The sequence below is a fragment of the Aquila chrysaetos genome, chromosome 13 (assembly GCF_900496995.4).
Source record: "Aquila chrysaetos chrysaetos chromosome 13, bAquChr1.4, whole genome shotgun sequence".
NCBI classification, from domain to species: Eukaryota; Metazoa; Chordata; class Aves; order Accipitriformes; family Accipitridae; genus Aquila; species Aquila chrysaetos.
The window spans coordinates 28,141,614-28,155,398 of record NC_044016.1 but is presented as its reverse complement, the minus strand read 5'-3'; the positions used below and the strand labels follow the sequence as shown (position 1 = coordinate 28,155,398).

General features: G+C 37.5%; 1 protein-coding gene across 10 annotated transcripts in view; it reads right to left on the bottom strand.

Annotated features, from left to right (window-relative positions):
• RGS7 (regulator of G protein signaling 7) overlaps positions 1 to 13,785 on the bottom strand; it is a 263,514-nt gene that overhangs the window by 69,748 nt on the left and 179,981 nt on the right. For all 10 annotated transcript variants that reach the window (XM_030034927.2, XM_030034922.2, XM_041128388.1 and 7 more), the window contains exon 5: positions 5,512 to 5,563. In XM_030034927.2, coding sequence (XP_029890787.1) covers positions 5,512 to 5,563 — 52 coding nt within the window. The remainder of the gene's footprint in view (positions 1 to 5,511; positions 5,564 to 13,785) is intronic.

Here is a 13,785-nt window from a genome sequence, read left to right as displayed (position 1 = left end):
GGGACCTCTATTAAGGACCTAAGAGGATTGCTTGCAGGAGTCATTGCTGACGCACTCTGGCTGACGCTAGCTATTGAAAAAATGGGAACTGGGCATCAAGATTCAAGCTTATAGAACTGTAGACCTCTCCAGAAACTATTTACACTATACTGATAAATTTCTCCTCATTCTTACAGCATAAATTTTAACAAATAAAATTTTATTCATATCTGACAGTTTTTATTGAAGAAAATCCTACTCTGCTACCAGTTTTGCCCCAAGCTACTGACTCATATTTATGGATTGATTTCCACAGATGCTGAGCACATGCAGTTTTCCAGCAGAGTTCAGGTAAGCAATAGAGCTTAGTATTTCTCAAACACAAATCGCTTACTAATAAGCTGTTGCCAAGGGAATCCTGCCTGAGCATCTGGGCAAAGAAAGTATATAATGCATCCTCTGTACAATTCTCCTTCTAGCCAGTTACTCCATAGAAAAGGGTGCAGGAAGACGAATGAGAGAGAAATTCCTGAACTAATCAAATTTTCATAGAGGGATTTGAAGCTAGGCACATAAAATAAGCAGGCAACAAACTCCAGAGAGAAAATTAGACAAAAATTTTCAATATGCGAAAAACATGATACATTATTGCAATTACTTTTTGTGCACTATGTACTCTCTAGCACGACTGCAAGTTTGGCAAAGGAGAGGCAGATGAGCCAGGTGCAATGGCTCATGTTCAGAACGGAGCAGCAAAGGCTGAACACAGAGAGGTCTCTGTCAGTTTACTCTTAAGCAATAAGAAGGTATCATTAGGAAGGAAGTTTTGTATGGACTGACTTGTAGCTGATTATCAAGAAAATTTAGAAAGGACAGACTTTTGCTTTCATAAAAATGCTGGAGAACAACAGCTACGAGACAACAACTTTCACATAGCAAAAGTAGATTAATTCCTTGTCTTACTGTAACTCAGACTGGATAAGTCATGAATATCTGTAGAACTGCCAGGGAAGTTTACAGGCAGTGCTTATCCAGACAGGGAGCTTACACTTTTAAAGGGAGCAATTAATTAAAGTGCTTTTTTTTTTTCCCCTGTAAGTGCTGTAATTTCCTAGAAGATTGCCTTTACAGTGCATGACTTTACCTGGAAGGCTACTGAAAATATGTATATTTTCAAAACTTGTCCTTCTTCACAGCAGCAGAATTTAAGAATTTGCTTTGAATATATAGAAAAATTGTCTCATTTAGCATCATTTACAGATCACACGGTCATGTGCTCTTAAACTCATGTTGCGTTATCAGTTATTTACTGTGTTCTCCATAACCTATAAAGATTCTGCAATCCTCCTCCATTTTTAACTCATTTGGGAGAAATGTACACATGAAAAATTACAAGGCTGAAACAGCATCCTCTTGCAACTGTACAGATGCAGCTGACTCTTATCTTCTAGTATTAGTCCAAACCTCCTTAACACTATAAGTGACTGTGGTACTTTCAAAATTTTATTCTCCTTTAAACGTACTTCTGTTTTTAATATGCAGTTAACTGTAAGAAAAGGTCTCTGTCACAGATGCTTTTGAGTCTAACCATCAACAAAAGTGCACTAGAGAAAATGAGTAAAACTTACTAATTCTTCATATCTTATACATCTAAAGTTCTTATAAGCCTCTTACATTGTCACAACTATGTTCATTTGTTTGCTTATGGTTAGGCTTGAGCTTTTCAAACACAAAAATAATTGCTATTTTGTTGTGAATGGAATTTTCCCCTAACATTTCATAGTTTTTCTTTATCTCATTCAAAAAAAGAGAACAGTAAGGAACTAAATTCTTCAAATTTGCAACAGCTGTGAGATACTAAACCGCCAAAAGAACCTGATGGATCCCATGTGAACTGAGGCCAAATGCACATGGAGTAAGAATTTCATATGTGGCATTATATTTCCCCTTTCTGAGATGCAATGGACTTCACAAGTCTCCATATTTAATTAATTCTTAATGATATGAACTGTTTTTAATCTGCCAGAAAAAAATTCTGTCAGTTACAAAATTACATCTGTAAGAAAAGAGAAGATGATTACAGGTAGGTCACGTGCTCAGCCATTAGTTGTCTTCTTTTCCGGAGTCAGTTTTCTGAACTGAGATCCAATTCTATTTGTCACAACACCAAATCATAATTCAGGAACATAACTTAACTCAAAGGAAATGCAAAGTGATTTGAACTACACTGGCCTTAAAAATTATTATCATTATCATTATTATTACTATTATGCACACTTCATTAATAAAATCCCACTGAAACCAATGGGATTCTACTCAAAACAACATGTCCCACATGGGTGGACTTCAAGACACATGGCATTAAAACAGGTATCTTCAACAGAAAGAACCTAAGAACTTGCCTTTTTAGAAATTATTTGCAGTTTGAGGCATCTCTCTTGAGATCTCTTATAGCACAATTTTCAAGAAAAAGGGAGGGAGATTTTCAGCACTTTGTGAAAATTAACAGTTACCTAGTAACCTCAGAATGATCAGATGGTCAATATTTTGATAGCTACAAACAAAACCAAAGGCTACATGATTCCACTTTGATATTCAATAAATTAATCCAAGCCCTTTTTTTTTGCCACCAAGACGTAGCACTGCACTGTAGCTTTATTATGAGAATGGGTCTGCAGTTTCTTGACATTTTGGAAGATTCTGTTTTCATGTCTTCTTCATATTTTCTTCAGATAAATGTTTTTTAAAGAAAATATTTGATGTTACAAGCTCACGTGAAACAAGAAATTATGTTTTAGAGAAGATATTAACATGTTATACAAAGACGTAAAGATTATTTGTTTCTGAGTTAGCTCTGGTAATAAACTAACACATGCAGTATCTCAATCTCATTTAATTTCTAGTTTAAGATTAATTATTTTCCTGGCAGTATGCTACATTCTGGACAGTAGCCCAGCTATGGGTGAGTAATGGTAAATGGTTGGGAGTAATTTTTAAATTAAAATAAAATTGTAGTGTGTTTTCAAAGACTTGTAAAATTAGGTCAATGCCAAAGAAAGTGGTTTGCTTTGTTAACACCTTTGATAAAGGAAGACTACAGAGAAAGCCTACTTCTTGCTGGCCTTGAGAGACTCCTAATGTTTGCCAGTCACTAGTTTTAGGAGGTGCAGTTTCAAGCTTGTTTGGGACAAGTCCATGAAGATGGAAGCACTGCACAGCACCATGATACAAGTATGAAATGCGTTTGCATATCCGTACTAACATAAATTCTATTTATTGTATTTTCTAGGAAGCAACAGAATTACTGTGAAAATCTGCAAAACCTCTTTGGAGTATATTTGATGTGGAATTTATCCTTTAATATCCTCAAATTGTTTCAATTCTACTTTAGATTTATTTTGGATTCATGAATATTATCTGTTTGATTTTTCTGTATTCCTCTGATGACCATCGTTTACAACAGTTATGTGATCCTTTTTGCAAGCAGCTGTATTCAGTTCTCCCCCTATCTGCCCTCTCTTTATATTAATAGAAAGGCAGTGGAAAAAAATCCTCAGGCCACAAGGCAAAAGCTAATTTCTGGGACTGGAAGATGTTAGCATAATAAGAACACTATTGAAAAGGTGTCTCAAAAATTTGTTTTCCTGCAAATGCTCTAGCATTAGCCAATTCTGGTGACACACGGCCACCTTAGGTAGATCTAGTGTGATGCTCTGACCCTGTTGCATGGGGGAGCTGAGGGTGGGTTTCTTACAGGCTTGTATGTTTGGCTCATGACTCAGAAGGAGCAATGAGATGGCAGGGTTAGGGCTTTCCCTTCCTTCACCCCTCTGCAACAGAAGAGCTTAAATTCACCAACTGGAACATATTTTACAGGTCTTATATCTAAATTTCAAAAGCTCTCAAATGAGTACGTTTACTGTTCAACAAAGGCACCTCCCTGCATGATGAAGAAAGTGGTCCCAAGTTTAACTCTTTATTTCTGGCATGCAAAAACAGGACATTATACAGGATTTCTGTTTACTGACTAAGGTATGTAAGTCATTGCCCAATCCAGTGATCAGCTGTGACTAGAAAGTTAGTGTCTCCTAATTTAGATTAAAGGATATTAATAGAAACTTCTCAGCCTGATCTCAAGTTAAGCATATATTTATTTATTAAAATCCCCCTGGTAGTGTAATACACATTACAGCTGAACAACTCAATGTCTCTTAAAACCACAGTAAATTACTTTCTGATCTTTAACTTATTAGGAGACTATACTGAAGTGCCCCTCTGAGAAAAGCAAATAACACTTTCAAGGAAAGGAAAAAACATTGTAATAAGAAGTAAATCAAGCATGTCTCCTTCAGTGACTAATTTCCTCATATGGAGTGGCTAATCACTCAGGTGTGGTGAATTACTCCTCCTTTGTAGCTTTCAATAACATTTGTTGGACATCTTGAAATCTCAGTATTTTAAAGAAAGATGAACATTATTCTCCTTCTATAGGATGAGGAAACCATCACCATTTTCAAACTCTACCATGGAAGCACTCAGCTCTGCTGAGAGTTTCAGCTTGAAATTGCTTTACTTAGAAATGTATTTGAAATTAAACTGTCTGCTGCGGAAAGAGTGGAAGTGTGTATTGGAACCACCCATCCCTGCAGTCTTCAGCTCCTGAGGGCTGAGATTGAATCCGTATTACAAATGAACATGCATTTAAATTTCCAAAAAGCTGTAAATACAAACTTTCAAAGTTTGAGTTTTTGAAAAGGTAAGCTATCATGTACATGCTTAGTTACCTAAATAAGTGACCTGGTCTTCACATGACCTGAGTACTTACAGTCTGGATTAGAATGAACAGGAGACTGCTCATAGATAATCCATTTTCTTTAAAAATTAGGTCACTATTTGGTGTACAGAGGCACCTAACTTTAGTTATAATTTTTAATGACTTTTTTTGTAATACTTTACTATCTATTATCTTCAGATTTTCCTGTCTAAGCACACATGAGTAATTACAATGTGTAATTTATGAATAAAAACCCCCAAAACAGGCAAATAAACAAGGTATTTTCTAATATAGTTCATATTAGAACGATATTGGTTTCTATAATAAATAATTTTCCACACAGTGTATATCAGAAATAAGAGATCTAAACTAGGCATATCTTTGGCTCTGAATCTGAGAATAACTACCACACAAACATCAATAAAGTGTCTTCTGCCTCACTGAGACTTTGTCACTGTAAATAATCACATTTCCTGGAGCAAACAGAAGATGTAAACAGCAAGGTAGGTTTTGATGAATTTTGAGGCTTTTTTTTCCCCCCTCAGATCAACTCCAAATCTGACTTTAATAAACTTTTAATAAACTTTGAAAAAGGTAACACCACATTCATTTCAATATCAGCAATTCTTGCACAGGAATTACATGACATATAATTATGTTTTTAACAGTGGGATGATTAAACAAGACAGACTGCAATGATGTGTTCATTCATACAATACATAATTCCCAAAAGAAACAAGAAAGATTTCTACACTGACCATAGTCTGTGTTTTCCGGCTCCCAACAATTTGATGGCCAAAAATAGGGTGTCTACAGATAAAACAAAAAAGTAGGGAACTCAAGTTAGACAATACAAAGATTATACAGTCCTTGGATTGATACTGGTTTTCAGAGTCAATTAACATTTTTGGTAGATCTATTATAGTTGTTAACTTGACAATTTTGAAATAGGCATCAAAACAGAAAATTACTTTTGTACGCTTGTTTATTGCACTAGTGTCAGAATGGCATTGAAAAAGAACAAAGTGTTCTTTCTATTCTTAAAGTTAAGGGAACAAAACCCACAAGGTTAGGTAGTGAGGTTCTTTTGCATCTTCCCTAGCAACATACCTCTCACATGTCCTGAAGAATCAATTTTAGAAGGTGAAAAGACAGAAGGTATTTTAGAGTATATTCAGTTCTTGATTTTGGAGAGTTTTCATTGGTATATATTAACATTCAATACCCTTTCCTAGGAGTTATTTGTTTAAAAATGCCACTAAACACAACCTGTTTTCATAAAGTTATCAAAGTTCTTTTCATCTGTTGAAGTCTATTTTTTTGTCTAATTGTTTACCAATTGTGATTTAAAATGTGATTATTTTTTTTTAATGGAAAGCCAATAAAAGTATCAATAACTAGTTCAATACTATGCTTATTAAAACTCTGCTAAGTGTATTGTTAAAATAATTCACTTCTACCAAACGAAGAATATAAGACCATATAGGCATTTTTCATACAAATAACTTAATTTTTTTAAAATCATAACTTTTTGTTAAAATGTAAAGGATTATAGTATTTTATACATAATGTATTCATCTATATATACATACACACACATACAAAGAATTATATATTATTTGAGCAGCTTATTTAATCTCATTAAATATGTGGACTGGCCTGAGTGGTATTTCAAAACACAGGTGCTTCCTTAGGAAAAACTTCTGCTTTACTCTCTGTTTCTTATTGGTTTTTCTCAAAGATCTCCCAGCTGCAAAAATGGAAACCTCTCTTGCTGTCCACTTCCCTCAAAATTGTTTTAATGTTAATGTGGAAACCAACAGGGCTGAAGGGTGACACATTCACACCTACCGTCAGATTAAACATATATTGTGAAAAATCTCTCTCTGTTGTAATAATGACCCATCAAATATAATAGGAGCAATTTAGAACTTGCTATTTATCAAGCAACAGCAATGAGTTAAAGGGTAAAAAAACTGTCACAAGCTGACTTCAAAGGCTGAGATGTGTTTCTTGTTAGCTGTTTCGTGCTCTGTAATGGAGCAGCAATAAGTCATTCTCCTATCAACTATTCCTTCACAGTGCCACTGAACTCAAAGTGACCGGTATAAGCACAAATGGAAGGAAGCAGAGGAACTCCTAAACAATGAATGGCAGCACTCAGTGAATCCTGGAGAAGCAAGAAGCTATAGAAGTAATTTAACAATCATATAAAGCATAAAGTCACCACCATTTAAACATACAGTTTTCAAGCTCGGAGAGGGAGAACAGCCCATCCTTAGAGGCACGAAGCGTATTTCAGGAGACGAAAAGCACAACTACATAATTTTCCTTCTAACAATAACTTTAACCTCTGTTTACGGGTTCAAGCTGAGCTTCTGGAAAAAGGATGGAGTGAGGGTTACTAAATACATAGAAACCATATCCGCTCAGGCAGCTCCTGAGCTGAAACTGGCTGGGGCTCAGATTTTATTTAGGGAGGAGTAGCAGTTATGGTGGAGGATGGCTGGAGAAAGGTGCAGGGGAAGAGCTCTTTCACAAGTAAAGAGGCAGAGGTTCTTCCAATTGTGGGTATACTTATTGCAAATTCCCTATTAAAACTCCTCATGTATACTTAGGTTTTCTCTTGACAAATTACATATACTCCTATCCCACCTGAGATTAAAAAACAAATTCTGTCTTCTGATTTTGAGCAAATCCCAAAATTGCTTTTGGCATTCATTTCACATCAGGCTATGAGGAAATATTATATATTCACGGCTATGTGTTTATGATATAAGAGAAGGAATCTGTTGTTTCATACATGAATGAAAAGCTACCCCTGGTGAGCAAGAATACTGCAAGCAATAGTTCTGAGAGGCTCTCAGAGAGATTATATCAATCAAGGATAAATCTGATATCACTGTTTTCAGTAATTAGTTAAAATAACACATTAAGCTTTTATTGGGACTCACAAATCAGTGGTGGAGGGAGTGTGGGCACTACACAGAATATGGGAAAAGGGGGCAGGATCTTCAATGTTGTGGAATGCCACTTTAGCTCACTAGGAGGCAGAGGTGGCCAAGAATTTTCTGAAGGACTAAAAGTTGCGTCTCAATGGCAGGACCTGCTTCCAACAGAGGGACTTGGTTCAAACCAATGCTGAGAAGTGTGAAAATGCACCGAGGACACTTTTTCCTTTCCAAAGCTGAAAAAAACTTTCGAGGGAACAGATAAAATAGATTTTGTTCCATTAGAGAATACCCGACCAAGATTTTGCAGGTGTGTAGTACTTGGAGTGAAAGTGACTGCAGGATGAGACTGGTATTCTGCAAAGATGAGCACAGCAGCTTGAGGGTCAGCAGGCTCAGAGAACAGACACAGGAGGTCTCTTAGGAAAGTAAACCGAGGGACAAAGAGATGGAAGCGGGGTGGCAGTTGTTGTAAGAGACTGTGCTAAACGTCCAAGTACCTTTAGAGAGAAAGTGTAGTGACAGGCCGGTGTAACCACACTTGCAATCTCCAATCAAATAAACAGGAAAAAGAGATCATGGAAAAAGCACAAATTAATGGGTGTGCTACTAAGGATGAGTTAAGCCTCCCTGTGCCAAGGAGACAAAAGCAGAAAAGTTAAAACAGAACATGAGTTTTAATTAGCAAAGCACATGGTAAGTCGTAATAAAAGGTTTCAATAATGTGTTATAAGGTAAGCCAAAAAGAAACCCCAGCAAAAGGCAAACAGTATGAGAAAGGGGTTCAAAACAGTTAGTACAGATAAGTACAGAAGATTATTAAGTGCCTTCCTTTTTTGAGTCTCCGGAAGGAGGGAGACTGTGGTCAGGTAAAGATCTTCCTGCCCAGGGAATGACACGCAGGCGTGAGCTCTCCTTGCTGATGCTCTGAACTGGGCAGGCACAAGCTGCCTCTGAACCGCAAGCCGTGACCCTGCCTGCGTGGTGCTTGGATGCATTTAATGGGACCTGCTGAGAAGTACAGCTCATCAGCTCAAGCACTGCAACGTGGCTGGAGTTGGCCTCCAGCCAGCTGACTCCCAGTGGGAACAAAGTTCAAGTCTGCCTGCAATCAGCTTCACGAACATGCCCAAAATTAATTTTGACATGAAGATAAGACTACAGGGCAAAGTACAGGAAAAAAAACCAGGAAGAGAAATATTTATATGAGGTCAGATAGTTCAGGTTAGAGGCCTGATGAAATTCAGCATAGAACGCTTAAGGAATTATTGTGTTTTCATGTGGGTAAACTGTGCTTATTTGTAGAAAACAAAAAAGCCGCACCAAACTAAAGAATGACTCCTGGTTCCTCAGCACTGTGAGTTATACGCATGTGTAAATATTATGACGAAATTTTTGCTCTGGTACTTCTCTTTCTCCTCTATCTCTAACTCTCTGTAATATCTAGTATCTAACTGGCACGAGTTATCAAAAGTATTGGATTATCTGCATGATGGTTAAAGGGGTGCAAGTTAGCTGAAGGGCAAGTTATACATGGAAAAAATATTCATTCAAGTAACCTTTGAAACATGGGCAGTTATTTAAAAGAAAATCACATAAGGCAGAGGAGCCTTAGAAGACTACAGCAAGGGGAAGGTCTGCCTTTTTCAGAAAAGGGAAAAAGCTGACATTTTCTGTATTCTAATCTTTCTAGATCTAGTGTGTAGACTGAACAATTGTAATACACTATCCATTTCTCAGTCCTTAAAAGCTAAAGGTTACTAACATCTGGATTTTTCAGAAACATATTAGGTCACTGACAGTGTAAAGCCCCTACTAGATGAGAAATAAACAGGAGACGCTATGTATTTTGACCAAAGCAAAGTCCTACCTTACTTTCTTACCAGCAAGTAAAGAATTATGGTTTCACCGTAAGATATGTGCTCAAAAGCAGCTACAGCTGCTGATAAAGTTGTATTCAAAGAGTACATAACTATTATTCACTTTCAAAGCAGGAAATGGCATTGTTGGGTGCAGAGACAAGGAAAATTCTCCTAAAACCAGGCACAAAACCAGTGGTAAGGGACAGGATTAAGACTTAAACAGAAAGTCCAAAAAAATCAAGAAAAATCTTTAAAAAAACCTAGACACTGAAAATGCAAAATGATAAAAAAATCAGTCTCTGATTAAAAGATTTTTGCAATGCTGTGATTGTATGGAAAAAATCCACCAACAGTAAACTTGTGTGTAGTTAAAGTGACTGATGTTTTCCCAAAGGTGTATTCCACATTTTCTTTCCTAATTGTTTGGTATTAACAGTCATGAACTTCTAGTCTTAATCTACCTTGCCGTGTGTCATGCACACTGGATACACTGGAATACCCCTTGATAAATTGTAGCAATAAAAGTAAATCTTGAACAACATCACGCTTGGCTGAGAAGACACCCAGGGAGAAACTTCATCAGAAGGCTCCCACGATAGCACAATTCAGTTATTAGAATGATACATTAAGATTCTGGGGAAACATGTATCAAGGCCCCCCATTCAGGCTGGCCCTTGCGTGCCCCAGACAGTCCCTTGCCTGTCTCTGTTCTTCAGGGACATGCTCTGTGTGCATTCCCACTGCCTCCGGCTGCAGTCCTCCTCAGCCCCAGCGTCTCATGGACTCCTACCTGCGCAGAGATTTATTGTCCCCACCTCTTCAGTCAGACAACATTGAGCTCGCACAAGGTCTCAGACAGAAATCTGTGGAACCTTTGACTCCAAAAACCCGATTTTCCTACAAATGCAGTCTGAAGTTTACTTTGTCCCTTAGATGTTACAGACTTCAAATAGTTTAATCACATAACACGTGACTATAAGGTATGTGCTGAGATTACATCCTTCCACTTCTGTTTCAAAAGTCTCCACATAATTTTGCAGTCCGGATATTTAATAATCCCTTAGAAGAATTTGCTAGAGAGGTTATTCATGAAGACTGGGGGAAGAAGATTTGCCTTGTTCAACAAGAAAAGATTAGGAAGTAAGAAGAGTCTGATAAGAGGATCCCTGGTCTCGTGGAATGTGGTCAGGAATGAGAATAGGAGGTGTGTGCAAAGGAGAAAGCTGCCTGCTCTCATCTGATCTATTAAAAAACTCCACAGCAATGCAAGGAGCCTCTGTCCATGTAAATTACCTTCTCTATACCTGGACTACGCAAACAAACCTTGGTCTAACTATTTGTTACAACTCACAGGTCCCGAGTACATTGTAGAAGAATTATGACATCCCTTGCAATATCGCATATTCCTATAGCATAAACATTACACAACCTATGTACCTTGTTTCATGATCTAGAAACCCATGAAGATTTTCCCCAGGAGAGTTATGGGTGTGGTATAACATGTTGTACCTCAACACTACCATTTTCAAAGAGAAGATTATGAAATACCAAGGGGTTTTTGTGAAATGTAGAAAGTCTGAAGCAATTATCATACTTAAGAATTTTACTTTTCCTCGGAAATGTGAAGCAGTTCGTCATGAACAAGTATTAAACAGGGAATATTTGTCATTTTGCCATGATATCCCACTTATAGCCGGAAGGAACGTGGGTCGTAGAACTATTTGGAGAAAGTCAAATACTGTTTATCAGCTCAGGCAGAAATAATGCTGCCAGTTTTTATCAGTACACTTTTAAGGCACCTTGTTTAATTGTATCTGTAATTTGAATAAGCAGCCAGTACAAGTCAGCAGCTAGAGAAATAAGGCTTACCTAGCACTGCAGATGTGTTCGTAGAGCCGTTGAAGCATTCCGAACAAAACAGACTGTTACAAGGTTCTTAGTGCCATTGATGGAAAAACTGGTTTTGCACACACAAACACATACTGGTTCTCTTGCATTATAAACTAATATCATTAGGTAAACCTAACCACAGAAATCCATAATCCTCTTGTTAATAAAGTCATAAGAAACAAAATCCTGTAATATAGCACATTTTCCGCGCTAAACAAATTGGCAGCAGCGGCTGCTATGCATCATGAGCAATCCAGTGATAAAACAAATAGATCTGCTTTGGACCTACCATAAAATTAATCAATAATAATATCTGAGCTAATGAAATAGCCACTTGTAAAAATCAGTGTTGCCCATCAGCTTTTATAAAACATGATTAATTTCTATGCATTAAACTGTATTACTGAGGAGGGAAATCATTAAGCATTTTTCAGTTACCCCTTGTTGATAGTAATAAGAAAAGGATTGCTGTTTCTGAAGCTGCTCCACTCCATGAAATCTTTTAAAATCTAATTACTAGGATGAGGAAGGAATATTCAAATCACTCATAAACTTTCCTTTGCATATTACTGCTATTCTTCTCACAGGCACTAGGGAGTCTTTATAAACAGGAGAAATCAAGACTTTGCTAAAAAATAGTTACACGCAATCTCAAATGCCTTGCATGATGGATGGCAGAATTTATGGGCATTCAGGTTTACATTCACCGCCGTTGACTCAAATGATTTCCTGACAAAGGAAAAGGGTGATATCACTGGTCTAGCACTGTCAAGCCCACAGAAGAAGGATGCCAGCAAGTATTGCTCCACAGTTAGCTCAGAAATTAAAAAAGAAGTTGAGAAAGGTGGAAACAATAAAGATTTTGTCTCTGACTCCTCTTTCCTAAGGAGGGCATAGGCATGGAAAGCAGTGGGGGGGAAAGTATGTCTAAGTAGGGAGTTCAAAAAGAAAAAAGGGCCCTGGTAGGGCAGTCAGAAAGACACATGGATTCGAAATTTTTTTCCCCCTCTTCGAAACCTAAAGAGAACTTGCATATGCTGAGCCTGAGCTGAAGAGACAATTGCACCTGCGATTGCCAAAGAAAATCTGCCAAATGCTGGATAAGATAACCTGCTCCTTTTTTATTTCTAAAATCTGGCTTCCAGTAAAATACTTCCCTCAAGGCACGGTAGATGATCCAGCAAGGCTGTGGAGAGTGGCTGGAGCTGTGATATTCAGCCACAGCCTCAGTATTCAGAATAGCCAGGGGCCGGCCCAGGACTGAGCCAAGAGGCAGCTAGCTGAGCAGGGCTGACTCAAGGAGATGCGGGAAGCAATGTAATTCCATCCGAGACACATGGATCCACAGCACTTCACGCTCTACACTATTTTGCAGCAAAGATAACCCAAGATCCTTACAGTGATTGCTATATATTTTTATCCCCAATTTAGGCATAGGAAAACAAGGCCAGAAAGGTTAAATGCATTTGTCAAGAAAGTGTTCCCAGTGGCAGAACAGGAGAAGACATCACAGGTGAAATCTTCATCTTGCTAAAATCCATGAGGTTTGCTGCTATCTTCACCAGACTCACGCATTCATAGGAAACTGTTCTCCTTTTCACACTTTTTCTCAGCTATTTATGCCTTCCATCTTAAAAATTACAAAACAACAGCAGAACCTAAACTTCATCTCTGAAAATTAATTTATGTTAAATCATGAATTAATTTCATCAAAAAAAATGGGAGTGTGATTATCGCTAGCCTCAATATCCTAGGAGTTTGTTTAAAGAAAAAAGATACTAGGAAACATTATTTTTCACTATGAACATTGAGACACTTAGTATGCATGTGCAAGTTGTAGAATAAATCAACATAGCTTTCCCTGGGAGTCTACAGTAGAGGTTTACCTGCTAAGAGGGTGAGTCAGGCATTCCTCACCAGGACAGACATATAGCCACTTACGTGGACATGGGTGAAAAGTCTCAGCGAGTAATCCCTGGCCCCAGGAAGATCTGCTTTCTAAGGTGCACCTTGCTTTTCTTATTTGGGCCCCTCATACCTATTTGCTCTCAGGTAGAGGAGGTTGGTTAGCAGGTATTCAGCTCCTTCTTTGGTCCCAGACTTAAATTACCAGGAAAAGGCAATGCAGCTGTCCAGGATGGTCCAGAAAGTATCACTATCCCTGAATTTTCTACTTTCCCTTGTTAAGACTAGTAAGAAATTTCCTCTTAAGTAAGGCAATTAATATTTAGATCCATTCCCTTTAAATTAAAATGTTATCACAGAAACTAACCTAGTTACACCTGAGTAGGTCAAAGAATGATCTGGAATGATTTTTTTTTTTTTAATT